Source organism: Harpia harpyja, chromosome W (assembly GCF_026419915.1).
Source record: "Harpia harpyja isolate bHarHar1 chromosome W, bHarHar1 primary haplotype, whole genome shotgun sequence".
NCBI lineage: Eukaryota > Metazoa > Chordata > Aves > Accipitriformes > Accipitridae > Harpia > Harpia harpyja.
In genome coordinates, this window is record NC_068968.1 from 14,027,937 (window position 1) to 14,055,606 (window position 27,670).

At 41.8% G+C, this 27,670-nt stretch overlaps 2 protein-coding genes across 2 annotated transcripts in view; one reads left to right on the forward strand and one right to left on the reverse strand.

Annotated features, from left to right (window-relative positions):
* Positions 1 to 27,670, reverse strand: part of LOC128136128 (uncharacterized) — a 280,224-nt gene that overhangs the window by 114,551 nt on the left and 138,003 nt on the right. The gene's annotated exons all lie outside the window — the stretch shown is intronic.
* Positions 1 to 27,670, forward strand: part of LOC128136134 (microtubule-associated serine/threonine-protein kinase 4-like) — a 205,242-nt gene that overhangs the window by 103,519 nt on the left and 74,053 nt on the right. Inside the window, 4 exon segments of the mRNA XM_052775296.1 lie at positions 1,709 to 1,810; positions 5,987 to 6,119; positions 12,780 to 12,847; positions 16,200 to 16,285. Of these exon segments, the coding sequence (XP_052631256.1) occupies positions 1,709 to 1,810; positions 5,987 to 6,119; positions 12,780 to 12,847; positions 16,200 to 16,285 (389 nt within the window).

Below are 27,670 nucleotides of genomic sequence, written 5' to 3' on the forward strand. Positions count from 1 at the left end.
CCTTTTTCTTTTTTCCTTCTTTAAACTTCACAGATTAATTCTTCTCAAATATTTGGTTGGTTTTTTGGTTTTAAATGATAGTGTTAATATTGAGAGCAATATGTAGCTTCATATTTTCATAGTCTTTTTAAGACTACAAAAATATAAGAGAGATATATTGTCGTGGTTTAACCCCAGCTGGCAACTGAGCACCACACAGCCACTTACTCACTCCCCCCACAGTGGGATGGGGGAGAGAATCAGAAGGGTAAAAGTGAGAAAACTCGTGGGTTGAGATAAAGACCAGTTTAATAGGTAAAGCAAAAGGCACGCACGCAAGCAAAGCAAAATAAGGAATTCATTCACTACTTCCCATCGGCAGGCGGATGTTCAGCCATCTCCAGGAAGGCAGGGCTCCATCATGCATAATGGTTACTTGGGAAGATAAATGCCATAACTCTGAATGTCCCCCCCCTTCCTCCTTCTTCCCCCAGCTTTTTATTGCTGAGCATGATATCATATGGTCTGGAATATCCCTTTGGTCATTTGGGGTCAGCTGTCCCAGCTGTGTCCCCTCCCAGCTTCTTGTGCACCCCCAGCCTACTTACTTGCTGGTGGGGTGGTGTGAGAAGCAGAAAAGGCCTTGACTTTGTGTAAGCACTGCTCAGCAGTAACAAAAAACATCTCAGCATTATCAACACTGATTTCAGCACAAATCCAAAACATAGCCCCATACTAGCTACTATGAAGAAAATTAACTCTATCCCAGCCAAAACCAGCACAGATATGTATTATATGAAAAGTACTTATTTTTCCATATTAATCACTTTTAAAATGTTAGTTTCTTAGTTTTTCTTTCAGTTATCTTTGTGGTTGTGAATAATGAAGAGATGAGGAAAAATTTAAGTCTACAGTTTGTACTATTCAGAACAAAGAAATGCTTTGATATTTGAGTGAAGGGCTATTGGTATATATTAATCAGGAAGAGAATGATATGGTGTCTTTGTATTCATTATCACCCTTCAATTATACCGTTTGTTCTTAGAGGAGGAAGTTTAAAAGAAATTTGAAATGCAGCTCAGACCACTGTGCAAATCTTTTCAAACCTTCCAGAAGTATTTTTTCTGTATGTATTCTTTCATAGCATTTCCCCCCTTTGTTGTCATCTTTGTAGAACTCAATTTTTCATTTTCTTCCTTTCTACATGTACCTGTATATGGCCTCTCTGTGCAAGTATGGTCTCCTATATATATGTCATTGTCATTTAGTATGATGTGTTCATAGGAAATCAGTATCAGTTTGGAATGAATATTGCTTATGTTTATTAATATTACTTAGATCAGTTTTCATTTCATCCCAAAATTATTAACAAATTGAGAGACAACTGTGCATGTAGACAGATGTATGTTGTATTGAAATGTAGTCCTTTTTGCAAAACTGATGGTAATAATACTATGTAAGTTAAAAAAAAAAGTAGGTATTATGTCCATTATAGGCACTTTTACGTTGTTTTTACAGTGTTAGAATTGTACAAATGGGATTACTTCAATTTGAAATTATAATGTTGCTCAAATCCTTGTTATTTCTGCTGGCATCTAGAAAATGATGTGCTGTTTGTCTCAAGTACATGCTTCAAAACCTGCAAAAGTGTCCCAGATATCATATATACTTTCTTGAGTAGTGCATCAAATGCTGTTTGTTTTATTATCCCTTTATTTTTATCTTTTAGGCTCAAGAGCGATCAGAGAGCGGAGAACTGGCATTTATTAAGCAACTAGTCCGAAAAATCCTAATAGTTATTGCTCGTCCTGCTCGCTTACTGGAATGCCTGGTAAGGTCATGCTTACTTTAAGTCGGTTTTTCACTTGTTAGTGTAGGAAAACTTCTGGGTTAGCATTCAAAGCCCTTTACAGTCATTTTTTGAAACATGTCAAACAACTGGGCAGGGCTTCATTGTTGGTGGGATCATTTTTGCTTTTATTTTAGGAACATGGGACTGGCAGGGAACCTCCCGCAGTTGTGTTTGGTTCCCTGCTGTTGCAAATATTATGTTATAGGATCCCTTTCATCAATTGAGGAAGCTCCAGTTTGAAACCAGTTGGTTTTTTCTGTTGTTTTGTTAGACTTTGCTATTCTCTTGAGAAGACTGTTCCAGAATTGTAATTGCTTGGTGGTTTTCCCGTTGTTGTTCTTCTTACAAGTTTCATAATTTTGTTTTACTCAACAGCTGCCAGGGCTATAAGCAGCTTGCAGTCAGCTCTGTGGTACCTGACCTGGGGGGAACAGCAGCAGGGGTGTTAGTGTATCTGGATATACAGATAGTCCAAGTTATACTGGGGGACAGAAGAAACAGAAGAGTTAACTTATTTGTGCATGAGCATAGCACTGATGTTGCCAGGCTGGGCTAGCTTGTGGGAGGCCACATGGGCATGTTTTTGCTTTGCCTGCCCATGCTGTGGGAGCTGGGGTGGCTCAGGTGCAGGAAGTCGCTCCTACACACAGAGCCAATGTGCTTCAGTTGTTCAGTGGAACTAACCCTCGCAGAACACAGTGTACTCAGGAGGACAGCGTAGACATCCAAATACCATGTAAGAGCTAGCCTGAGTCCAACAGGCCTGGCAGGCAGCCCGAGCTGACTTTGTTGAGCCACTGTGCTTGCCAATACCAGGATCACAGTGTTGACATTGCCCATAGCTATTTCAGGCTGGCAGGGCTTATGTGGGAGCTGCTAACCTGCTGCTAGACTCAAGTTATGCCTGAAAGTGTCATAACTGCATTTGCATGGCACTGAATCTGAGCTAATAACTCTTTCCAACCTGATTTTGGCTCTATGCTGTGTCTCTTCATCTGTGGCACGGTTAATCCACAACCTGGATCGTTCAGCCATGGGCTGTTTTGTTTTGGAAACACCATGTCTCAGTGTTTCCAGTTACAATTTGTTCATGACTTGCAGTTCAGAAGGAATTTAAATTAAGGTATGGTCTCTGGATCAGCATGAAAGAGATGTTTTTAAAAAAAAAAAAAAAAGTAAGGCTTTAGAGAAGAGGACACCTTAGCATGTTCTGCCTCTGCCATTGCGGTGGGTTGACCCTGGCTGGATGCCAGGTGCCCACCAAAGCTGCTCTATCACTCCCCCTCCTCAGCTGGACAGGGGAGAGAAAATATAATGAAAGGCTCATGGGTTGAGATGAGGACAGGGAGATCACTCACCAATTACCATCATGGGCAAAACAGACTTGACTTGGGGAAAATTAACTCAATTTATTACCAATCAAATCAGAGTAGGATAATGAGAAATAAAAACTAAATCTTAAAAACACCTTCCTCCCACCCCTCCCTTCTTCCCAGGCTTAACTTTACTTGGGAGTTCTCTACCTCCTCCCCCTGAGCGGCGCAGGGGGACAGGGAATGGGGGTTGTGGTCAGTTCATCACACGTTGTCTCTGCCGCTCCTTCCTCTTCAGGGGGAGGACTCCTCGCTCTTCCCCTGCTCCAGCATGGGGTCCGTCCCATGGGAGACAGTCCTCCACAGACTTCTAGAATGTGAGTCCTTCCCATGGGCTGCAGTTCTTTACAAACTGCTCCAGCGTGGGTCCTTTCCATGGGGTGCAGTCCTTCAGGAACAGACTGCTCCAGCGTGGGTCTCCCATGGGGTTACAAGTCCTGCCAGCAAACCTGCTCCAGCATGGGCTCCTCTCTCCATGGGTCCACAGGTCCTGCCAGGAGCCTGCTCCAGCACGGGCTCTCCACAGGGTCGCAGCCTCCTTTGGCCGCATCTTAGTGTTCTGGTGCTTAGCTGCTTCCAGCTGTTTAGCTTTTCAGAGCAGCAATTGCAGAGAAAGCCAGCACAGCTGCCTTGGAGTGTTCTTACTTCAGATGGGATCTTTAAGAGATTTAAGCTGGAATATAACAACTCTGCACAGTATTTTTCTTCAGAGGCAGGTAACTTGAATGAATTTAGGCAGACTGTCACAAAAGAACAAATTTCTCATGCAAGAAATTGTTAAGCCTGCCCCATAAAGGTAACTGGCATAATTTAGTCTTACAGAAACAATATTGTTGTTGTTTTTCCATAGCTTCCCTCTGGAATCTTTTGACTAATATTGGCTGATATTTTAGAACATCTGTCTGAAATAGATACTAGGTATGGAAAACTTCAGCCTCTCTAAGAAACTTTATAGCATTATAGGAAATAAATCCAGCACTTCTGTCATGAGAAGTTTCAGATACCATACAGTACTGCTGTCAGTTTTCTGATGGTGATCTTAGCTCAGGTGATCATGGTATGTGAATTCCTATTTGTATTCACTTTTTAATCATATGGATAAAGCTTTTGCAGTTTCATATGTGCCAAGAGCTACTGCCAAATATTGAAAGATCTTCTCCATTTGCACATGGAAAATAAAACACAAAGTTGGAAAATAAATTCCTTGCTTTAATTATTTGCATGTGTGTGCATATATGCATATGTGTGTATATATATACACATATATTCATATGATTAAAAGTATCTGTTTTGAAATTACCTTGACTTTACTAGCAAGTGGAGGAGAAGCTGTATATCTGCCACTGCTGCAGGTAAGATTATGACATTTTCATGATGAATGCAGATAGGAAGTCTTGGCACACATCATCACGTTGTTGTGTTCTTCAGTGCCAAGGAGTAACATATAAGAGATACAGCTAGGAACAGCATTTCAGATGAAGAGAGTAAGGCTAAACCAGCATGTAATGCTTAGTTAATTCAGATTTTTAGGCAGTTAAGCAGCATCCTGAGACTTTGAGCTAAATAAGAGAGTTTGGGCAGTTTATAGGTTTGTGGTAAATCCATTGGAGTAGGCTGGAGATGAAAATTGTTTCATGACGTTGAGTTCCCAAGTCCTGGGTAACCTGAGGAGCTAGGAGAGGCGCCTTGTGACCCAGCAGGTAGACTAAAGCCCTGGGGAATTATGACAGGCCAAGGAATGACCTGCGGGGAAGTAAACCAGCTCAGCATCCTGCCTGGCTTCTGCGGAAATTTTTGACAAAACTGACTTACTCCAGCAAAAAGTCTGTTTTGTTGCATCAATGTTTCATAACTCTGACTGGCGCTCCCTCTATTAACCATTGCACATGTTGTGATCTATGGTTGGCAAGAACATCTTGAAGAATGTAATGGATATGTGAAAGATGTTTTAGTATGAATTCATACCAGAAGATAGATAAAGTCAAGTCTGTTTTTTTTTTAAAAACCAAACAACAAACCTTTTAATCTTTCTTGTTCCTTTCAATGCTTTCCTATTTTTATCATCTATTAAGATAGCAAAATAAACTTATTTCCAAGGGATTTAAAGGATAGGCAGGGTTTTGAGGTGTGGGGTTTTTTTGTTTTGTTTTGTTTGGGTTTTTTACCTCTTTGAGGCTTGCCTTTTAGGCATGGTATAAATTATAGTAGTAATATAGTTGGTTCCCAAAAGAGGATGTTTCATTTCTAGATTCGGAACAACTGGATCAATGGAGTTCAACTGTTGTTTTCAGCAACTTATGATTTTGGCTTCATTCTAAAGTTAGTGATTTATTTAATTTTATTTTCCATAAAACATAGTACATATATATTGATTAAAAATACTTCAAATTTTCATTTAGAAGTAAAAGCAGAGAGCAATATATTTACATAGTTTCTTTATTTCAGTAGTCGATTTTTATATGCAAGCAGCTGCAGGGAGATGAAGTCTTCTGTATGGTTATAGGTCATTTCACTCTGAGATTATGGGAAGTTTTGAGGGCAAAGAACTTACTATTCTTATAAAGTAGTGCTCTGAAATAGTGGTATGAAATTTCATTGCTTACAGCATGTTACATTGTATAGGAATCATAATAGAATAATAGGCTACTAGTAATAACGAGGTATCATTTTTAATAAGGGAAATGTTAAATATTTGCAATAGAAGAAGCAAAGGAAGTTTTTATGTTAGGTTTTAAGACTTCAGTTTCTGCAGGGAAAATGATGGTGATCATTTTTCTTCTAGGAATTTGATCCTGAAGAGTTTTACTATCTTTTGGAAGCAGCTGAAGGCCATGCTAAAGAGGGGCAAGGCATTAAAACAGACATCCCTCGATATATTATTAGCCAGCTGGGCTTAAATAAAAATCCTCTGGAAGGTAAGTACATCTCCTGGTCAAGCTATAGACTCCCAGTTGCTTCCTTCTCAATGTATTTAGTCATTGTGATAATCTATGTGTACCTCAAAAGAGTCAAAGTAAAGATGGTAGCAGAGCAAGCATTCATTAACCCTCATGGTTCTCTCACAAACTCAAAGGCATTAAAAAGGCTATCTGAGATTTTCTGTTGTGAATATCACTTACAAATACACTGTGTCGATGATACTCATCATCATCTTCCAGCCTAGCAATGTAACTTCCTTAGTTCAGCTCTAGCTTGAAATTTACTGGTATAATTTGATGGCAACTGTTATCCAGCCATAGGTATAAATGAAACTGGGGTGAGCTGTTATTTGCCTTTCGGTGCCACCAGGCTCCCACATCTTAGAATCTCTGAGAAGAATGTCTCCCATTCCTATTAAAACTGCAAAGATTTATTTTCCTGGGTAATTTATATGTCCATGTTGAGGACTTATGTAGGGGGAACTCGGGGTCCCATGGAGGTATTGTCATTGCGCAATTTTTGGTTGCCTGATTCTTGTTTTAAGGACAGTATTGGGAAAACTAGTTACTTCTGTTTCCTAACCAGACCATCTTCTCTTCCATCCTGAGACCAGGTGTCCTGGTTTCAGCTGGGATAGAGCTAATTTTCTTCCTAGTAGCTGGTATAGTGTTATGTTTTGGGTTTAGTATGAGAAATATGTTGATAACACACTGATGTTTTCAGTTGTTGCTAAGTAGTGTTTGGACTAAGTCAAGGATTTTTCAGCTTCTCATGCCCAGCCAGCAAGAAGGCTGGAGGGGCACAAGAAGTTGGGAGGGGACACAGCCAGGACGGCTGACCCAAACTGGCCAAAGGGGTATTCCATACCATATGACATCACATCTAGTATATAAACTGGGGGGAGTTGGCCGGGAGGGATTGCTGCTCGGGAACTAACTGGGCATCGGTCTGCGAGTGGTGAGCAATTGCATTGTGCATCACTTGTTTCATATATTCCAATTCTTTTATTATTGCTATTGTCATTTTATTATTGTTGTTATTATTATTATTAGTTTCTTCCTTTCTGTCCTATTCAACTGTTCTTATCTCAACCCACGAGTTTTACTTTTTTTTTCCCAATTCTCTTCCCCATCCCACTGGGTGGGGGGGAGTGAGTGAGCAGCTGCATGGTGCTTGGTTGGTGGCTGGGGTTAAACCATGACACCAGCTTCTATCACTGGTGACATATGGAAATTGGTTAATTGTGTTTCAGTGCTAGTCCTGCAATTTGGAAGTCCAGCAGAAATATCATCATGAAAAATGGGTCTACCTAGTGCTATTTATCTTGTCTTCTGTGTTTTGACCCAGGACAAGGGGGATCTCTAGGAGAGGACTTGATAACACAAAATAATAGCAAAAACCTATGATAACCTTTTTTTAACCAGTTCTCATGGTGCAAGATCACATTTCCTTAAATCAAAGGAGGAGCATATTGTAAGTGTGTTAAAAGAAAATGCTTTTTTGTTCAACTTAAGCAGCTTGTGTTCAGCACTGCCAGATGTTGTCAAGAATTTGGTTAGATCTAATTCAATTAGATTGGATATTGTTATAGGTGATATTCATGTTATGTTAACAGATTTAAAGCAAGTCAAGCCTATTATTAGTCCTCTTCCTATCTTCACAGAAGGACTTCCTCATCCAAATTTAGTATTATTTTTATCTGAGATATAGATTAAAGCACCCTTGGCGCTTTTTGCTTGGATTCGGAGTGCAGCAAGGATGCAGGGCAAATTGGGAAAATACATATAAATATTGTTTTCCATGTGGTACTGGGAAAGATCAAGAAGTAGCTTAAAATTCTCTGCAAGATAGATGTGTTGTTGCATTAAAGGGTAAAGAAGTTTGGCAGAAAATAAACTTCCTTGCATTCCAGCTTGTCCTCAGATATCAGAGGGGCTGGGGGCAGCTAGGCTTAGATTCAGTGATGCCCAATTCAGCACTATATGTCCAGTCGCGTTCAATATATTGAACTATCACGATTACAGATGCACTAATAGCGCATTGTACTTCCAATTTAGTCGTGTTCAATGAACTAGAACGGCCAGACTTAAGGAGTTTGGTCACGTTCAATGAACTATCATGGCTAGATTAATGAACAGTACAGTTTATTAAAGCAACAGGAATACAGGTTCTTTTGGACTGCTGGTGATAAATACACTGTCTGCAAAGCACATGCAAACAATAATACAATTGACTACAAGCACCCTCAATTATGGAAAAACTCTATAGAGATTTCTAAGTTTCCCGGGGAAGCGCTCGGTATGACCGAGGGTTCGAATCTTACCCAATAGGTGTCCCTATGGGGGGAAGAGAGGTTCAGCCGGTCGACTGATCCCAGAACTCAGCGATGTCCTCCCGACTTGTCTATGATGGTGTCTTCCCTAGCATTCCTCCTCTCTTAAGCCCTTTTATACTATTTTCTTATTTTTAGGTGGAGCTTGAGTGACTCTGGTCATACATACCTTTCCTTTGATTGGTATAAAATCTTCTTGCCTTACCTTTAAAGGTATATGCTAGAGAAAATTCAGAGCACATGCTCAGTGAGGGGTGGTCGCACCTTGGAGGCAGGTAGTTTTTGGGATGGAGGTGTGTTTTGGTGTTATAATGAGATTATAATGAGCAAAGTTCACCCAGAGGACATGATTTAGTGTGTCACTACTCCAGAACTGGGCATTTATGATATAAATTAGAAGTAAGGCAATAGCGTTGACAGAACCTCATTGTTTCTCCTCCTTGCTTCAGCGGATTCAATGCAGGGACCTTCCATTCTTGTTCCAGTAGTTCCAGTTCCCTATCCCTATGGTGATATCACAGAGCCTGGCCGCGGTGTCTCCACTCCGCTCCCCCCTCCATGTAGTTTCTCTTAGAGTCAGCATACCAAGCTCCCCTGGTGTTGCTAACATCTAAGGTTGCAGGTTATGTTGCTTAGGGAATTATTATGGAACAGATTTCGTGTATATTGTCGTGGTTTAACCCCAGCCAGCAACTAAGCACCACGCAGCCGCTCACTCACTCCCCCCCACCCAGTGGGATGGGGGAGAAAATCGGGAAAAGAAGAAAAACTCGTGGGTTGAGATAAGAACGGTTTAATAGAACAGAAAAGAAGAAACTAATAATGATAATGATAACACTAATAAAGTGACAGCAGTAATAATGAAAGGATTGGAATGTATAAATGATGCGCAGTGCAATTGCTCACCACCCGCCGACCGACACCCAGCTAGTCCCGGAGCGGTGATTCCCTGCCCCCCCTTCCCAGTTCCTATACTAGATGGGACGTCACATGGTATGGAATACCCCGTTGGCCAGTTTGGGTCAGGTGCCCTGGCTGTGTCCTGTGCCAACTTCTTGTGCCCCTCCAGCTTTCTCGCTGGCTGGGCATGAGAAGCTGAAAAATCCTTGACTTTAGTCTAAACACTACTTAGCAACAACTGAAAACATCAGTGTTATCAACATTCTTTGCATACTGAACTCAAAACATAGCACTGTACCAGCTACTAGGAAGACAGTTAACTCTATCCCAGCTGAAACTAGGACATATATCCACTGCATTCCACCCTGGAGGTTCACCTTCCCTTAAGAGGGGACACACACATATCAATAAGTCACCTCCAGCAATTATTCCACACATCTGCTGGATTTGGAGAGCTGTCGTTCTGGCCTAGACTGACAATTCATAAATTCTTCACTGATCAAGTATGCAAGATTTAATTTGGAGTGTAGGTTGAGGTTGTAGTACTATTGACCCTGGTTCTGCCACGTGAACCTTATCTTACTGATTGACTCTTTCTGGCCACTTGGATAAAAGTGTTCCTCAGCATAAGTCAAGAAACCTAAGTTTAGTAATGTCTTTGAATGTTTTTAAACAGTTTATTGTGAGATAGGTCTATAGACAAATGTTACATACAAATAAGGGAGATTATTTTCTCACACTGAATATTTATTTTATGTGCGTGTACTTCAGCTAGAACACATCTTATAATTGCATTTCATAAATTAAATATTTCTGAATATAACTTAAACTTTGAAACATTCCAGGATAATTGAAATGTTTGTTTTATGAGGGGGAAAATGGGCTATGTGGTTTGTCAGTAAATACTGAGGGGTGTATGATGTGTGGATTACTGACCTTTGGTTCAGTTGGAGATTTGGGTGATTATATTATTTTGTGTATCATTTTAAAGGTTAATGTGTATGTAGATTTGTGATCAAATAATTCAGGCCATCTGATTCATATTAATGCTTTCCTGCTTCTCCACAAAACGTTATATTTATAAGCAGTATAAATCACTGTGCAATGACTTCTTAAATGATCTGGTTTTGGTTTTAAATTGGTGCCTCTATATAAAAGTACATTTCCTATGCAAAAATAGAAGAATGTCACTATGGGTTTATGCTCTTGAATTAATCATTTATGAAGGGAATTATTTGGAAACACTGCATTCACTGGTATGAAAAAATATTACATGAAGATCATCCTCCCGAGAGAGCTTTTAAATTCCTTGTATGCAAAAATGGAAAATATTTAAATAGTAGAAGAACCAAATCTTTCAAAACAAACAAAACCCACCTCAGTAACTCCACTTATCCTGAAACATGGAATCGTATTTCCAAATAAGATGTTAAATTCTGTCTGCAATGTCCATAAATGTTCATGCAAGGGATTTGACTTCCTCTGCAGAGAAAAGCAACCTACTTCTTTAGACCCTTCTCTACTTACCTCCTTTGTTTGCTGCCATAACTGTAGTATCCTTTCTTTGAGTGAAATGGTGCATACATACTTAGAGATAACGCCAGATAAATTTATACTGTACTGAAAGCAATACCACAACACATTCATCACTTATCAGAGACTGGTGGCTGCATTTCTAAAGAGTTCCCCAGGGAGAAATTTTTCCCCATGGTTTTTAAATTACCATCTTTACCTTTTTGAATCATGAGTCTTCAGAAATGGTTTAAATTAATGAAGGAAAAAGGTAAGATGTTTAACAGTATTTAGATGAGTTTTAAAAATCTCTTCAGGCATTGCAAAATGGTTCCATAGCTCCGTGTTCTAAAAGCTGACTCTTGCTTGGTTCCATTCCATTACTGCCTACTGTTTGCAAATAATATGTATTTCTCAGATAATGGTTATTTTGCAAAAGTTCTGTTTAAAAATGGCTCATTTTAATTTGCTATTTATGAAAATAATTTCAGTTGAGAAGGCTGTCAAAGTATATTATTTAACTTTCTTGGTTCTCACCCATACAATAAAGGTTTCATCAACACTTCTATTATGAAAACCCCACATTCACAAAACTGTGACTTTTGCCAGGGAAATCCACTCCAGTTTGGAATTTGGCCTGTATCATTTTAGCTTAGGCTCTCTTTTTTTTTAAGATTTGTTTATTCTCATTGGAGACTTTTTTCACTGTTATTGACTTAATATTCAGAATTTTTTAAAATGTTTTTAGCTTCTGTAACACTTTAAAGATATATTTGTTTTTTTGAAGTGACATTTTCATTACTTCTGATTCTTACATTTTACACATGTTGTGTTTTGTATAGTGATTACATATGAGAGTTACTCTTTAAATCTTTAGCTGTTCCAACAGGAAATTATCTGTGTGATTAATTTGCTCTTAATGATTACAGCGTTGTGCAGAATTTCACTTGTAATAGTCACTTATTACTATATAGAAAAATCCAGTTTAGATATTCTATGTGAATATTCAATTATTTTTCATATTCATAAATTCAGTTAACAGTACTGACGATAAAAATGCACCTCACAAAATTCAGGCGGTCTTATCTCTGATCCCCAGCACATAATTATGATAAAATGTGCATCTTTGGCTATGCAGAGTATGTAATTAACTATGTCTATGATTAAAGTAACACTAAACTTCCCAGAGTCTTTTAGCTACTAGCTGTCCCATTTAGCTTTTATTACCCAGAGGAATTCTTAGTTACTGGGCCCCTGGAGAACAGGATAGGCTTAGGAGCTCTGCAGCATAGGTTGACCCTGCCAGGGGCAACCAGGTCAAGTTGTAGACCCCCAAAATCTTAGCGATTCCCAGAGAAGTTGTCTGTATTAGTGACTCCATAAATGATAAGCTTCTAGGAAGGAAATGGCTTTTAGCTGATTCTGTTAGGTGTATCAGCATGTCTGTGTATAAGATACAAACAATTTGGAGTCCAATCTGTCTAAACTAAAAGCTTTTTGCTCTAACTGTGAAGGAGCCCAACAAGGATGCAGCCTACTATTAATCCCTCAGGGCCTAAGATCTTCAGGAGTCTTAGAAAATTAGTGCTGCCTTTCCCTTAATGCTCAGATGACACATGGATCTCGGAATTCCCACCTCTCGGCAGTCATAACAATATTGCTCTTCATTGCTTCATGGCTGTTTGAATTCAGTGGAAAATTGCATAGACATTGAATAGCAGGTCTTTGTTTTCTAGATGGCATTTTTTTATATATGCTTGGAGATGCCTTAAAAGTTATTAGACAAGTACTACAGATGGGACAGCATGTTTATTAACTATTCCAGAAAAGTGTCACCTCTCAGGTTTTCTGTATTCCATTTAGTTCTGTACTTACTATAGTTTAAAATTAAATTTCTAATCTTTGTTTCTAGAAATAGCTCAGCTAGCTAACTGTGACAGTGGGACAGCAGAAACTCTGGAAATGGATGAATCAATAAGTGTAAGTTTTCCTGTTATGTTGCTGCTTTTGCTGAATCTGAGCAAGGAAAAACAAATGTGTTTGGTGTCCTCCATCCATCCTTGTCCGTCCATCCCTCCCCCCCACCTTGTATTTTCTCCCAATATGTGTAAATGGATTGAATAGAACAGTGGTTAATCCTCAGATTAACACCATGGTGCTCAGCAGACAGAAGGCTTGCAAAAAATATTAGAACAAAACTTTCTTATCTATTTTCCTAGATGTTGCAGTATCTTTAGCTTCCATGAAGTTACAGTGTTCACCATGTAGAGGATGTTTTACCACAAATTCCACCACTGCTTCCTTTATTTCTGTTTAATTAATGTATTTATTTTCCTTTTAGAAGGACATTTAAACCCTTTTATAAAAAATAAAGTATTTTAAACAGATTTTAAGACAGTCCATTTACAGAGGCAGCTAATGATCAAATTAAGAGTCTGAACAGATCCAGTGAAGAGATGAGGAAGAAATGAGCAAGTCAGCAAATAGCCTGGATTCAGAAAGTTAGTTTGCAATCTGGAAGATTGTGCATTATTCTTCTTAATCTGTGTTTGAGAATATTTGACTACAGTAATGGGTATCATAACGTCATGACCCGGGCTGGACAGACCAGGGAGTCATGTTGAATTTGGAATTCCCTTGGACTAAATTAAGGTGAAGCAACACCAAACGATCAAGTAAACATTTTATTCATGGCAGAAGGAAACTGAACTTGGGAGGCATAACAGTAGGTGGCGGGGTTTCTCACAACAGGAATTGGCACGAAACTACCTCAGTAAACCGTGTAACCCATGGTAACCATATACATCAATTCAGGGAAGAAGGAGATCCCTCCCACCGAGTCACGAGGTTCAGAGCAGACCCCCTTGCTTTCTAGACTCCTTCTCAGAGAAGAGCCTAGGGGCAGCTAGATCCACTCCTAGTCCCAGACTTGGTCAACGGTTTTGTGTTTTAAAGGGATGAGGTGTAGGGATTATGAAAAAGGAGAGAGAGGGAGAGAGAGACAGAGGAAAAGAGAAAGATTTCACCGGTCCTGGGTCCAACGTTGCTCCAGTCAGTCTAAAGGTCCAGTTCTGGTGGGCGTGCATGCGTGGAGCTTCGGTTTGTGTCCTTTTATCATCCTTGCTCCTCTTTCAGGCGGGCACTTGAACTTATTAGGCTAATTAAGTGTCATGCGAGGTTTGTGCTTTCAGAACCTTTGGGAATTGGGTCAGTGGGCTTGGGGGTCGCTTGGGGAGTAACTTCTACTTCCCTGCAGACGTGACCATTGTTTAATCTTTGGCCATACATGGTGAGCTGCCCTGCTCAGCATATCAGAACAGCATTATCAGAACACGGAGCTGTGCATCCTCCGGCATGCCCTCCCTGTCCTGTTGCTGATGTCCTGTGCTGATCTATGCTGATTGGCTTCTTTTCACCTGTGGTTCCTTGCTATGCAGGGTTCGTTGTTATGTTTGAGACATTAACTCTTTCAGTCTCTCACACATGCAGTAATATTTTGTCAGATGCTTGTTTAGGTTGGCAAAAGAAAAACGAGTTGAAGGAGTTGATTGGGCTGAATATTGTGGGCTTAAATGCTCTTAATTCAAATTTTTATTTTTAAAAGTTGGTTCTTATACCTTGGATTTCAGTCAGCAGAGGAAATGCAGTTCTAACAATTTCGTGTCAATTTTCAGTGCAAGTAGATAGAAAAAGCAAGTGCAATTTTGGGGGATGCATAGATAATTCAGTGGTGCTTTATAGGCATTTACAAATGTTAGTAGAGTTTAAAATACAGGCATGGGGTATCTGTTAAACTAGTTCTGATATGCTACAAACAAAGACATCATCCTCTGGTAAATGTCATATTATCTTGAGATAATTTCTGATTTTCTGGGAAAATGTCACCTATAAAGGCTTCCAGATTTGTGATATGAAGGGTGTTTCTTACTCTGCTGCTTTTGTTCATCTGCATTTAAAATACCGTTTTAGACCTGAGTGTTATTTAGTGAAAGGATACTGACAAATTGGAGAAAAGTCAGAAAGAATAACTAGAAGGCTTAAGGGAAGTGCTGAAGTGCTCAGGAGAATCTAAGGTGCAAACTGGCTTAGCAGTAGCTTAAGAAATTGTAATTGTAAAGTTATTTGTGTTGTGCAAATGTTGAAGAAATAAAGAAAGGATAATGTGCTGTAATAAAGGAACATAACTGGGGAGGTGATGAAATGAAATCAGTAAATATAGGATGATTATTTGGAAACATTTTCTCAAAAGTGTAGTTGTGGAATAAATGCACATGGGAAGTGGCAGGAAGCATAACTTAAAAGTAAAGCAAAGGACCATTCAAAATCATCATAAATATGCAATTAGGAAGAATCCTGTACTGGCAGGCAAGTGGGCTAAGCAATTTAATAAATCTCTCTCTGCTCCTGTGTAATTCATTCTATTGACATATTCACTAATCTTGCACTGAATTATTTCTTTCCAAGCATTTCATTGAAAATGTTCCAACCAGGTCTACTTTCAACCTTAACTATTACCAAACTGCCTAGAAAGGGATCACAGAACTTTTTGGAGATTTGGAAAACATCTTGTATAGGATCTTGTGGGTTTGGAATACTGAATTGGAAGTCCCGTCCCCTCGTCAATCATCCCCCCCCCCACCCCCCAATTCTAATTCGCACTTAGATCTTCAAGATTAATTAAAAATTAAAGCTAGAAAAATGTTATACAGTACTCAGGACAACTCCATTTTGAAAATATTCTGGCATACAAGTAGGTGAAAGTGACCTCTGTAATGGTAGAATTATTGTATTTTTATCTTCCATATTTTTCTCTTTCATTTTGTGTCTCTTTTCACAGTCCATTCTAAATTATATCACAGTCTATCCTAACATTAGTTAGAAATGTACAAAATTTTATTTGAATGAACGAGAACTCATCTACTTTTTTTTTACTACCAGGCTGTACTGCCAGAGTCAGATTTACTAAAATGGGAAAGCAATGGCCAATGAGTGCCTGGTGGGATTCACAGAATTGTGTAACTCTAGATAGGAATTGCCAGTAACTCCTTTACCAGAAGCCTTTGTGCCTGTCTGCTGTAACCCTGGCATGTAGATAAGTGGACAGATAGCTATGGTGTAACAGATACCTTTTGATGAAAAAGCAGCTTTGCTTCAGGAACCCCTTTGGTTCCTCGCTGTGCTAGCTGTGTGGCTAACTGGCCAGAGCTTTTAGCTGGTTCATCAGGGTGTGACAGCCTGGTGATAGGTGTTTTTTTGGTTTGTTTTTTATTTTTCCCTGATTTTGAAAAAAAGTACTGTATTAATTTGTTCTTTCTCCTCTTTTACTTTGAAGAGCTCCAATACCTCACTGAAGCTGCGGAGGAAACCTCAGGAAAGTGATTTTGAAACAATTAAACTGATTAGTAATGGAGCTTATGGGTGAGTAACCCATGAGTGCAACAGCTCTTTTGCATTTTATTTTTGCGTAACTTCCCATTATTTCTTATTGCAGGGATGTTTATGTGAGGGAGTTTGTTTGCATTGCTGCTTTTTTAATTCTGCTTTCCTGTTTTGTTGCTAAGACTTGAAGTTCACAAGAAAAACTTTTTGGAAAACCTGCTAGCCAATAACAAATTATTGTGTACTGCATTAAATTAAAATACTAAAAAATATTACATCACACAGATTTTTCGGAAGGTAGGTATCATGTATTACCAAAGATGAAATCTGAATAAATCAAAAGGCAGATTTAAAGCCACTTTTATAATACTAGAAGCAGCCTATGTTTATGGAAATGTGAAACAGAATAAAACTGCATCTGTGGGGAGACAGATTGTTAAAAATGAGTGCTTACATGACCTAAAAATATTGGTGAAGTGGAAACAAATTTCCTTAAGTAGGGCTGCACTGTTTTGTTGCTTCTCCGTGGACACTCTTCTATCCTCAACCCAGTTATCTTTTAAGGAATTGCTGTTACTTGGCTAGTTTCCGAGTACTTGGAAAGTGCACAACTTACTGCCCAGTGGTATGTGAGTGTCGTGGTTTAAGCCCAGCCAGCAACAAAGCGCCACGAGGCTGCTTGCTCACTCCTCCCCCCCGGCCCCGGTGGGATGGGGAAGAGAAAATATAAACGCTCGTGGGTTGAGACAAGGACAGGGAGGGATCGCTCACCAATTATGGTCATGGGCAAAAGACAGATTCTACTTGGGGAAAAAACAAAATCAATTTAATATATTACCAATCAAATCAAAACAAGGATAATGGGAAGTAAAACCAAATCTTAAAACACCTTCCCCCCACCCCTCCCTTCTTCCCGGGCTCAACTCCACTCCTGATTTTCTCTACCTCCTCCCCTGAGTGGCGCAGGGGGACGGGGAATGGGGGTTGCAGTCAGTTCATCACACGTTGTCTTTGCTGCTCCTTCCTCTTCAGGGGGAGGACTCCTCACTCGTCCCCTGCTTCAACGTGGGGTCCCTCCCACGGGAGACAGTTCTCCATAAACTTCTCCAATGTGAGTCCTTCCCACGGGCTGCAGTTCTTCACAAACTGCTCCAGCGTGGGTCCCTTCCATGGGCTGCAGTCCTTCAGACACAGACTGCTCCAGCGCGGGCTTTCCCACGGAGTCACGGCCTTCTTCGGGTGCAGCCACCTGCTCCAGTGTGGGGTCCTCCACGGGCTGCAGGTGGGCATCTGCTCCACCGTTCACCTCCATGGGCTGCAGGGGCACAGCCTGCCATCTTATCACAGGCTGCAGGGGAATCACCTCCTCCGGCGCACCTCCTCCCCCTCCTTCTTCACTGGCCTTGGTGTCTGCATAGGTGTTTCTCTCACATTCCACTCCCCTCTCCACTGCAAGTTTCCCCTTCTTAAATATGTTATCGCAGAGGTGCTACCACCGTCGCTGATTGGGTCGGCCTTGGCCAGAGGCAGGTCTGACTTGGAGCCGGGGAAGCTTCTAGCAGCTTCTCACAGGAGCCACCCCTGTAGCCCCCTCCCCCGCTACCAAAACCGCACCACACAAACCCAAAACAGCGAGTCATCTGGAGATATCCTGGAAGACCAAGAGAAAATTATGTTAGCCTAGGCCTTAAGTGAACAATAAATGTTTTCTGGAAGTACTGAGCAGGGATTGTGTCTTCCAGCAGACAGAAATCTGTCTTCAGTCTCCTTTTCTGATCATATACTCTCTATTAGACCCTTGATTGGCTCCTTATCTGCACTGAAATGTATCAAGACAGGAACTGTTGATCTAACCTGCAGGACCAGGAGAGATGTATTGGTTCAAAAAAGAGGGGTTTCCATTTTGAGGTGAGGAGCCCATCACCAAATGAGGCTGTGTCACAGCACAGCAGTGAAGGAGAGGGATATGCTCCTCTCTAGCACAGACCCCATTAGACTGACTCAACTCTGCACTACCTCTGCTTGAGGTAGGAAGCAGCGGGAACCTGATAGGACTGAGCACTCTTTGAAGAGACCCTGGACATGGAAGAGAAAGCACCTGCAATCTACCCACTGGAGTTTTGCATGCCATTTTAATGGCCTGAGGATGATGGGCACAGTAATGCCTCTCTCTGATCAGATTTAATTAAAGATAACCCTGAGCTCTTGATGGAACAGGAGGCATTTAGTACTGCCTAGTATTGTTGGTCATGATAGCTCATGCAGAGGCTATTACTGGTGTCCAGACCTGCTTACATAGCTCAGCAAAAAGCCTGAAGGAAATAGCATAATTTGCATTAAAGTTATGTAAATATCCAAATAATACAAATTCTCACTATTCAACCTCTCCACAATTCATTTTCTCAGAATTTCTGTCTAAGCAAACTCATTATTTACTGTATACCAGTTTCTCCCAATTACCCCAGGACATGAAAAGCCTTTCCTCCAGCAGTTAGAAGTAGCTGCTGCTCCCCTCCCTGGCTGCATCCCTTTCTCCTTCCCTTGGTGGATGCTTAGTCCCCTCCCTTCCCCCTTTCATCTCCTACCCAGTTTCCTCTGTCTTACTGGAGGAGGATAAGAACTGTGTGGGGTGGGTCCCTGTTGGAGAAAAGGGTGTATAAGTCACTGGACTAGTTGCAGTTTTAGGATGCTGGGAGATGGGGAAAGGAGGGAGCGGCAGCAGAAGGGCATGCTGCAACCAGCAGTGTGAAGCTGGCCACCAGAAGTCAGAGGTTTGGTAGGCCTGTGGCTCTTGTTACATAGGTGTTACAGTTAGATGGAGCCTTGATGAGCCATTAAGAAATATAGACTGGAGACAACTATCCATTTGAAAGAAGAGACAAGTAAGGATCTAAAAAGCTGGAAAAGAAAGGATGAAAAACCAAGGCTTTCTATGGCATGTATGATGTAGGCATGTAGGATTTTTTTCTCAAAACTTACGGTCAAGTTTAAAGGGGAACACATCACAATTAACTAAATACTTTTTAACCCATCTACAAAATAGAGTACAATTAAGCAATAATACCTGTTCCATCTGTGAATAAAAAGCAGTAAACTGCCCCATAGGCATTTATTGCAGCTTATTACAAGTATAAGCAGCCGAAATAAAAGTTATCGTTGTTATGCTACAAGGTTTTTTTTCCTCTTCTATGTTTATATCTAGGCCATTATTTTTTTGAAATAACCTAAGCATGTGAATTCTGCCTGTGCTTCATTGATTTATTCTCAAAAATACATCAGTGGGCATATTTTGTGCTCTGACTTATTAAAGATTTAGTATGCTATTGTAATATCTTATTTATTTTGAGGATATAATGGAGGGTTTCATTATGAACCAATTTAAAAAAACCCATACATTCTGATGTCTTTGATTTTGCTGTGGTGTTTTTGCCTTCATTAGTGAAATGGAAAGCTTTGCTTGACAGGGTAATTGCTGGTCTTGGCATGCTGTAGCAGAGAGTGGTCAGATGATACATTAAACTTGATGAGTTAAATATAAACCATTGGTTTTGTGAAGGTTTGAGTAAATATCTTAGCAGTTCTCTGCTTTTAATTGGTTGAGTAAACTCATTTGTAGTGCAATTAATTGACTATATAGTAGATGAGGCGTAGCAGGCTTTTGGGAATGGCTAGGAATATGCAATAAGTTAAACAAGCTGTGAATCAGTAAACATGGAGGATGATGGCCAAGTCATTAATGGTTTCACAAGCTGTCTATCTGTCTTCTTTCAGCCAGCCAAAACTTTTCATACTTCCCAAATGTTAAACTTTTACTGGAATCACAGCAACATTTTTTCCATATTCCAGCTTCCAAGAGGTAGCAGTAGTCCATCTCTTCAAGTTGGCATCAGCCTGCTTTCCTGAACCAGCCCAACAAAATAAAGATTACATTTGTTTTCAGGAAAGCAAGTGATGTTAGTTCAGTTGCTCTTCACTAATGTATAACTGTATCTGCTTAAAGCAAATACGTAATACCACTTTTGCATCTGCCTGGAATGCTTTTACTTCTACAAAGATGGTAATGTCAATGTGTATGTGACATACTGGCTAATTGTGTCATTTGATAAATTTAATAACTCTCAGAGGCAGCATTGCCTTGAGCACATGTTCTCCCTAACCTGTGAGTACTCATTCCTGTCCCTTCTCCACCTGGTTGACAGTACTTGCTTGTGTGTAGTTGCATTGGGAATGGGACTAAGAAAGTTACTCAGCTGCAGAATAACACCCTGTCAATCAGGTTAATTTTTCATCAGCCTGGAAACCACCAGTTCAGAAGTGGAAGGGGATGGGAGAGTGCAGCTTCGTAGGTTCACTTAAGTAGCACCACTTCTGGTCAAATAAACTGCATTCCTTCTTTTCTGTTTACCCCTGTGGGGGACTGGTCTATACAGAGTAAGAGGCTTTGATTCCTAGAAGCCCATGGCTTTAAAGAGTGGCTTTAAAAAGTAGAGTCTGGCAGTTTCTGTGCTAGGGATCATATATTCATCATTCATTGTGGACTTAATATGGTGAACTTTGAACTCATGGACTTTATTGCCCTTGAGTGAGCCTCCCTTTCCAGTACAGCGCAGGCCAAGTGCCTTATCTTTTTTCTGTAGCTAATATATGTGTAAGGATCTAATATTTGCAGCTAATGCAATCCTCTCAGTGGTAGAGAAAGGTTGTTACCATGTTGAAGGTCTCAAATTCTCTTTCCTGAATGTACAGCATGCTACAAACTGGTGAGGAACTCAACTTCTCAAGTGTTTCTTTTGCAAATAAATACAGAACAGTTCTTACTGAGTTTCCCATAGGAAATCTGGACAGTGGTTTCATCATTTTGCACCTCTGTTTACTAGCTGCCATAAAGATAGAAGTTGCTACTGTTAGATATGGAGAGGTGGTTTTACTCACCAAAATCTGTGACTTATTGAAACAACTAGGACTAGTATCAGTTGTGAGAGAAGAATCATGGCCATCGTGTTCTCTTCTTCAGATAGCCAGCATCTCATCTGCTGCTAAGCAGACTAGGATAAGTCTGAAATGTTGCTGAGAGGAGGCTGTGTGCGTTGTCCCTGGGCTCAGAAGACCCACACTGCACCGGATGCTCATGTTTGTTAGGAGTGCTGCAGTGCTTTAGGCAGCATTTCCCCCTGCCCACAAATAAATCTGATCTAGTCATGGGCATCATCTAGCTAGGAGATGGTGCAGTGTTGCTTGTAAATTCTGATCTTAAATAACTATCTGTAAACTATACTGTATTGCCATAACATGAATTACAGCTGCAGGAGGTAGAAATAAACGGACGCCTGTAAAGTTGAAAGCAGACGACGTTTATTGCTAAAACACACACATATTTATAATCACATATTCTGCAAAGTCACTGTACACGTGCACAAGCATAAAATATGATTGGTTATATCAACTCTGTACACGCGCATAAACATAAGACATAATTGGTTATACCAACTAAAACATGCGAAACTTGTCTCAGTCTAATTGGTCAAGATAAACTGCCAAATTGAGGTTCTTTGTGCCAAGTTCCCTTTATCGTGGAATGCGCACCTGTGTTCTTCTAATTGGCATCTTTCTTTTTTTGTCTTCTTGTTTATTCTGTTCAAGGTCTTCTAAAGGCATCTGAAATGCTCTTGCGACCGTTAGCTAAATATGTGTCCACATACAGCCTCGTAAATGGCTCCCCGACACTGGAAACAACATCAGACATAATTCCAGGGTAGTACAGAATATAGCAGTCTCTTCTCAGGAAATTGCTTGTGAAAATGAAACATGGTTCCTGGTTAGCAGCTGTAACTTTTAAACAGCAAGTACAGTACCTGTGTTTCCACAAGGAGTTCAAGGTCCTTTGACCAATTAGAGAATTGTGTCAAAGCAAGCAACACAGCTAGATTAGCCTGAATGTAGACTAGACTGTAAAATGGCTCTAAAACATGAAGCTACCGAAGAGCTTGTCATAGTTTAGGCCCAGCCGGCAACTAAGCACCATGCAGCACTCGCTCACTCCTCCCCTCCTGGTGGGATGGGGAGGAGGATTGGAAGAAAAAGGTAAAAACCCGTGGGTTGAGATAAGGACACTTTAATAAGATAACACAAGGAGAGAAGAAATAATAATAATAAAAACAATAAAAGAATATACGAAGCAAGTGATGCATAATGCAATTGCTCACCACCTAGAACCCGATGCCCAGCCTGTTTCCGAGACGTGATCCTTCCTCCCCCCAGCCAGGTCCCCCAGTTTATATACTGAGCATGATGTCATATGGTATCGAATATCCCCTTGGCTAGTTGTCAGCTATCCTGGCTGTGTCCCCTCCCAGCTTCTTGTGAAAATTACCTCTATCCCACCCAAACCCAGGACATTATCCTCCCCTTATTCTATAAAATCTATGTCATGCCCAGATCCTACACTTTCCAATTAAGCACCACCACTTTTCCTGTCTTTGAGATATATATATACACACACACAGAGATATCATTCCCTTAGTCTATGGGCCATCCCTCTAATGTGTCCATTGAGTTAATTTAATCCATGACTTTGTGGTTCCATCTGTCATAACAGTCATTTAGGGCAGGAGAGATGGTGTGTGGTGCTGGATTGTTGCATGCTGCATCTGGAGCTCGCGGCTAGTGTACTTGGCGCGGCCAATGCCCACGGTCTGCAGGTTGAAAATGTCGATCTTGAGAAAGTTGCTGGGCACCAGTTGCTGAAGCCAGTTCAAGTTCCATCACCGCTACACTTCGCTCGGTTTAATCAAAGTCCATCCTTCAGTGATTTGGGTGATTCTTACTGTATATACCATAGATCCCCTACTGTTAACTATCCAGGTGGCTTTTGCTAAATGTGTATCCCAGTGTTTAAAGGTTCTGCCCCCCATTGCTCTCAATGTAGTCTTTAACAGTCCATTGTATTGTTTGATTTTCCCGGAGGCTGGTGCATGATAGGGGATGTGATATACCCACTCAATGCCATGCTCTTTGGCCCAGGTGTCTATGAGATTGTTTCGGAAATGAGTCCCGTTGTCTGACTCAATTCTTTCTGGGGCGCCGTGTTGCCATAAGACCTGCTTTTCAAGGCCCAGGAGAGTGTTCCGGGCAGTGGCATGGGGCACAGAATATGTTTCCATCCACCCGGTGGTTGCTTCCACCATTGTAAGCACATAGCGCTTGCCTTGGCAAGTTTGGGGGAGTGTGATATAGTCAATCTGCCAGGCTTCCCCATATTTATATTTCAGCCATCGCCCTCCATACCACAGGGGCTTCAAACGCTTGGCTTGCTTAATTTCAGCACGTTTCACATTCATGGATAACCTGTGCGATTGTGTCCATGGTCAAGTCCACCCCTCGATCACGAGCCCATCTATATGTTACATCACTTCCCTGATGGCCTGATGTGTCATGGGCCTGCTGAGCCATAAATAATTCACCCTTATGTTGCCAGTCCAGGTCCACCTGAGCCACTTCAATCTTGGCAGCCTGATCCACCAGCTGGTTGTTTTGATGTTCTTCATTGGCCTGACTCTTAGGTATGTGAGCATCTACATGACGTACTTTTACAACCAGGTTCTCTAGCCAGGACGCAATATCTTGCCACAGTGCGGCCGCCCAAATGGGTTTACCTCTGCGCTGCCAGTTGCTCTGCTTCCATTGCTGTAACCACCCCCACAGGGCATTTGCCACCATCCATGAGTCAGTATAGAGACAGAGCACTGGCCACTTTGCTCTTTCAGTAATATCTAACGCTAGCTGGATGGCTTTCACCTCTGCAAACTGACTCGATTCACCTTCTCCTTCAGCAGTTTCTGTGACTTGTCGTATAGGACTCCATACAGCAGCCTTCCACCTCCCATGTTTTCCCACAATGCAACAGGACCTGTCAGTGAATAGGGCATATTGCCTCTCATTTTCTGGCAGTTTATTATACAGCGGGGCCTCTTCAGCACGTGCCACCTCCTCCTCTGGCAACATTCCAAAATCTTTGCCTTCTGGCCAGTCCGTGATCACTTCCACAACTCCTGGGCGATTGCGGTTTCCTACGCGAGCTCGTTGTGTGATCAGTGCGACCCACTTACTCCACGCGGCATCAGTTGCATGATGTGTAGAGGAGACCCTCCCTTTGAACATCCAGCCCAGCACTGGCAGTCGGGGTGCTAAGAGGAGCTGTGTTTCAGTACCAACCACTTCTGAGGCAGCTCAAACTCCTTCATATGCTGCCAATATCTTTTTTCCAATTGGAGCATAACGAGCCTCGGATCCTCGATATCCTCGACTCCAAAACCCCAGGGGTCGGCCTCGGGTCTCCCCAGGTGCTTTCTGCCAGAGGCTCCAGGTAGGGCCATTCTCCCCAGCTGCAGTGTAGAGCACATTTTTAACATCTTGTCCTGTCCGGACTGCTCCAAGGGCTACTGCATGAACTATTTCCTGTTTAATTTGTTCAAAGGCTTGTTGTTGCTCAGGGCCCCTTTTAAAATCATTCTTCTTCTGGGTCACTTGATAGAGAGGGCTTACAATCAGACTGTAATTTGGAATATGCATTCTCCAAAAACCCACAACACCTAAGAAGGCCTGTGTTTCCTTTTTATTAGTTGGTGGAGACATAGCTGCTATCTTGTTGATCACGTCCATTGGGATCTGATGACGTCCATTTTGCCATTTTATTCCTAAAAACTGATCTCCTGTGCAGGTCTCTTGACCTTACTTTCTTTTATGGCAAAACCAGCTTTCAGAAGGATTTGGATTATTTTCTTCCCTTTCTCAAAGACTTCTTCTGCCGTGTTGCCCCATACGATGATGTCATCAATGTATTGCAGGTATTCCAGAGCTTCACCCTGTTCCAGTGCAGCCTGGATTAGTCCATGGCAAATGGTGGGGCTGTGTTTCCACCCCTAGTGCAGTCAATTCCACACGTACTGGACACCCCTCCAAGTAAAGGCAAATTGTGGACGACACTCTGCTGCCAAAGGGATTGAGAAAAACGCATTAGCAATGTCCATTGTGGCATACCACTTGGCTGCCTTTGACTCTAGTTCATATTGAAGTTCTAGCATATCTGGAACGACAGCACTCAGTGGTGGCGTTACTTCATTCAGGCCGCGATATTCTACTGTTAGTCTCCACTCCCCATTAGACTTTCGCACTGGCCATATGGGACTATTAAAGGGTGAGTGAGTATTGCTGATCACTCCTTGGCTCTCCAGTTGGCAAATCAACTTATGGATGGGAATCAGAGAGTCTCGGTCGGTGCGATATTGCTGCCGGTGCACCGTTGTAGTAGCAATTGGCACTTGTTGTTCTTCAACCTTCAGCAACCCCACAATCGAAGGGTCTTGAGACAGACCAGGCAGGGTAGACAGCTGTTCAGTGCCCTCCGTCTCCAAGGCAGCTACACCAAAGGGCCACCGATACCCCTTTGGGTCCTTAAAATACCCTCTCCTGAGATAGTCTATGCCAAGGATGCACGGGGCCTCTGGACCAGTCACAATGGGGTGTTTCTGCCACTCATTCCCAGTTAGGCTTACTTCAGCCTCCAATACAGTTAACTCTTGGGATCCCCCTGTCACACCAGAAATACAGATGGGTTCTGCCCCTTTATAACTTGATGGCATTAGAGTACACTGTGCACCCATGTCTACTAAAGCCTTGTACTCCTGTGGGTCTAATGTGCCAGGCCATCAAATCCACACAGTCCAATAGACCCGGTTGTCCCTTTCCTCCACCTGGCTGGAGGCAGGGCCCCTGTAATCCTGGCCATAGTATTCATTACTCACTGTTTGCAAACGTGAATCAGAAGTCCCTTCAAGAGGACATGAAGTGAGATCAGCCCTTCTACTCTGCCTGGGGAACTGCCCAATGGAAACTGGAGCGGCATTTTTCCTGGAAGAATCCCGTTTTGTGTTTGTTTTTTCCTCGCAACTCACATACCCGTGCATCTAAGGTCGAGGTAGGTTTCCATCCCACTTCCCCATGTCCTCTTCATGGTCACATGGGTAAAACCACAGGGCACCTCGCGGTGTGTACCTTCTATATTCTCTCTCTTGAGCAGAGGAATGCTCACTCCTAATAGCTGAGATAGTGGTCCGTACTGGTAGGGGGAAGAACTTATTCTCGAATCGCTTTGAACTCTCAAGACAGTTTCTTGGCTAGCATGTCTCGCAGTTTCTGCACAGCCAAAATACAGGCTTGTAGGGAGGAAGAGAGACTTCCTTTGTATTGTTGGAGTTGGCCAGCCACTTCATCCACTGTTTGTCCCTCGTTTTCTTTCCAGAATACTACTGCCAATGATTTGGCATACGATGGTGGTGCACTTTGTAGAAACTTCTGCCACATGGGTCGTACATTGGACTTCATATGTATCTCTGGGTAACTATGCATTGTCCGGGTCATAATAAATCATCTCTAGCATGGCTAATTCCCTCAGGTACTGGATACCTCTCTCCATGGTGGTCCACTTGCCTAGGTGACATGTAACATCTTCCTTGAAGGGGTACCTTTCCTTCACACCTGACAGGAGTCCCCTCAGAGGCTGATGGCTTGTGTCCCTTTTCCAGTCGCCTTGTCAATGCCCCCTTCCTTAGACATGGATCCCAGCTGCTTGGCTTCCCTACCCTCTAATTCCAAGCTACTAGCCCTGTTATCTCAGTATCGGAGCAGCCACATGATAATGTGCTCACCTGGAGGATGGCTGAAATCTCTTCGCATATCTCGCAGCTCTCTCAGGGATAGGGATCGGGTGATTTTCTCTGGTTCTGCCTCTTCCTCCTGTTCTTGTGATGACCCCAGTTCATCTTCATCCCTCACTAAGTGTACTGTTTTTTTTGTATATTTCTTCTGTATAGGGGTGATTGATACTGGCTCAGGTTGATGCTCTGGTTCAGCTGCAGTGCCTGTCACTGGGGTTAGAGTAGCCGCAGCGCCTGTTGCCAGGGTTGGGGTAGATGCAGTGCTTGTCACGAAGGTTGGAATAGCTGCAGTACCTGTCGCTCTGTTTTCCCTCCTTTCCCCCTGAGGGTGCTGCATAATATTGAGCAGTGTTTGGTAGATACTGGCTACGGCCCAGCACAGCGCAGTAAGTTGTACCTCTTTGGAATAGCCACAGCATTTTCCTTTCAAGTATTCTATCACTTCATCAGGGTCCTGTAGTTGTTCGGGAGTGAAGTTCCAAACTTTTGGAGGTGAGAAGTTCTCTAGATACCTGCCCATAGTCTCCCACATGCCATGCCACTCATGACTATCCAGCCTTGGGGCAGATCTCTGGGTGGTATTCTTAAAAAAATTTTTGTGTAACCCTAAACAAGATCTGAGACACATTCAGGAGACATAGCAATAAGAGCATGCTGGGTTGAACATCCCAAGGATATTCAAAATTCTCAAAGGCTGTTGCAATTAGCCTGA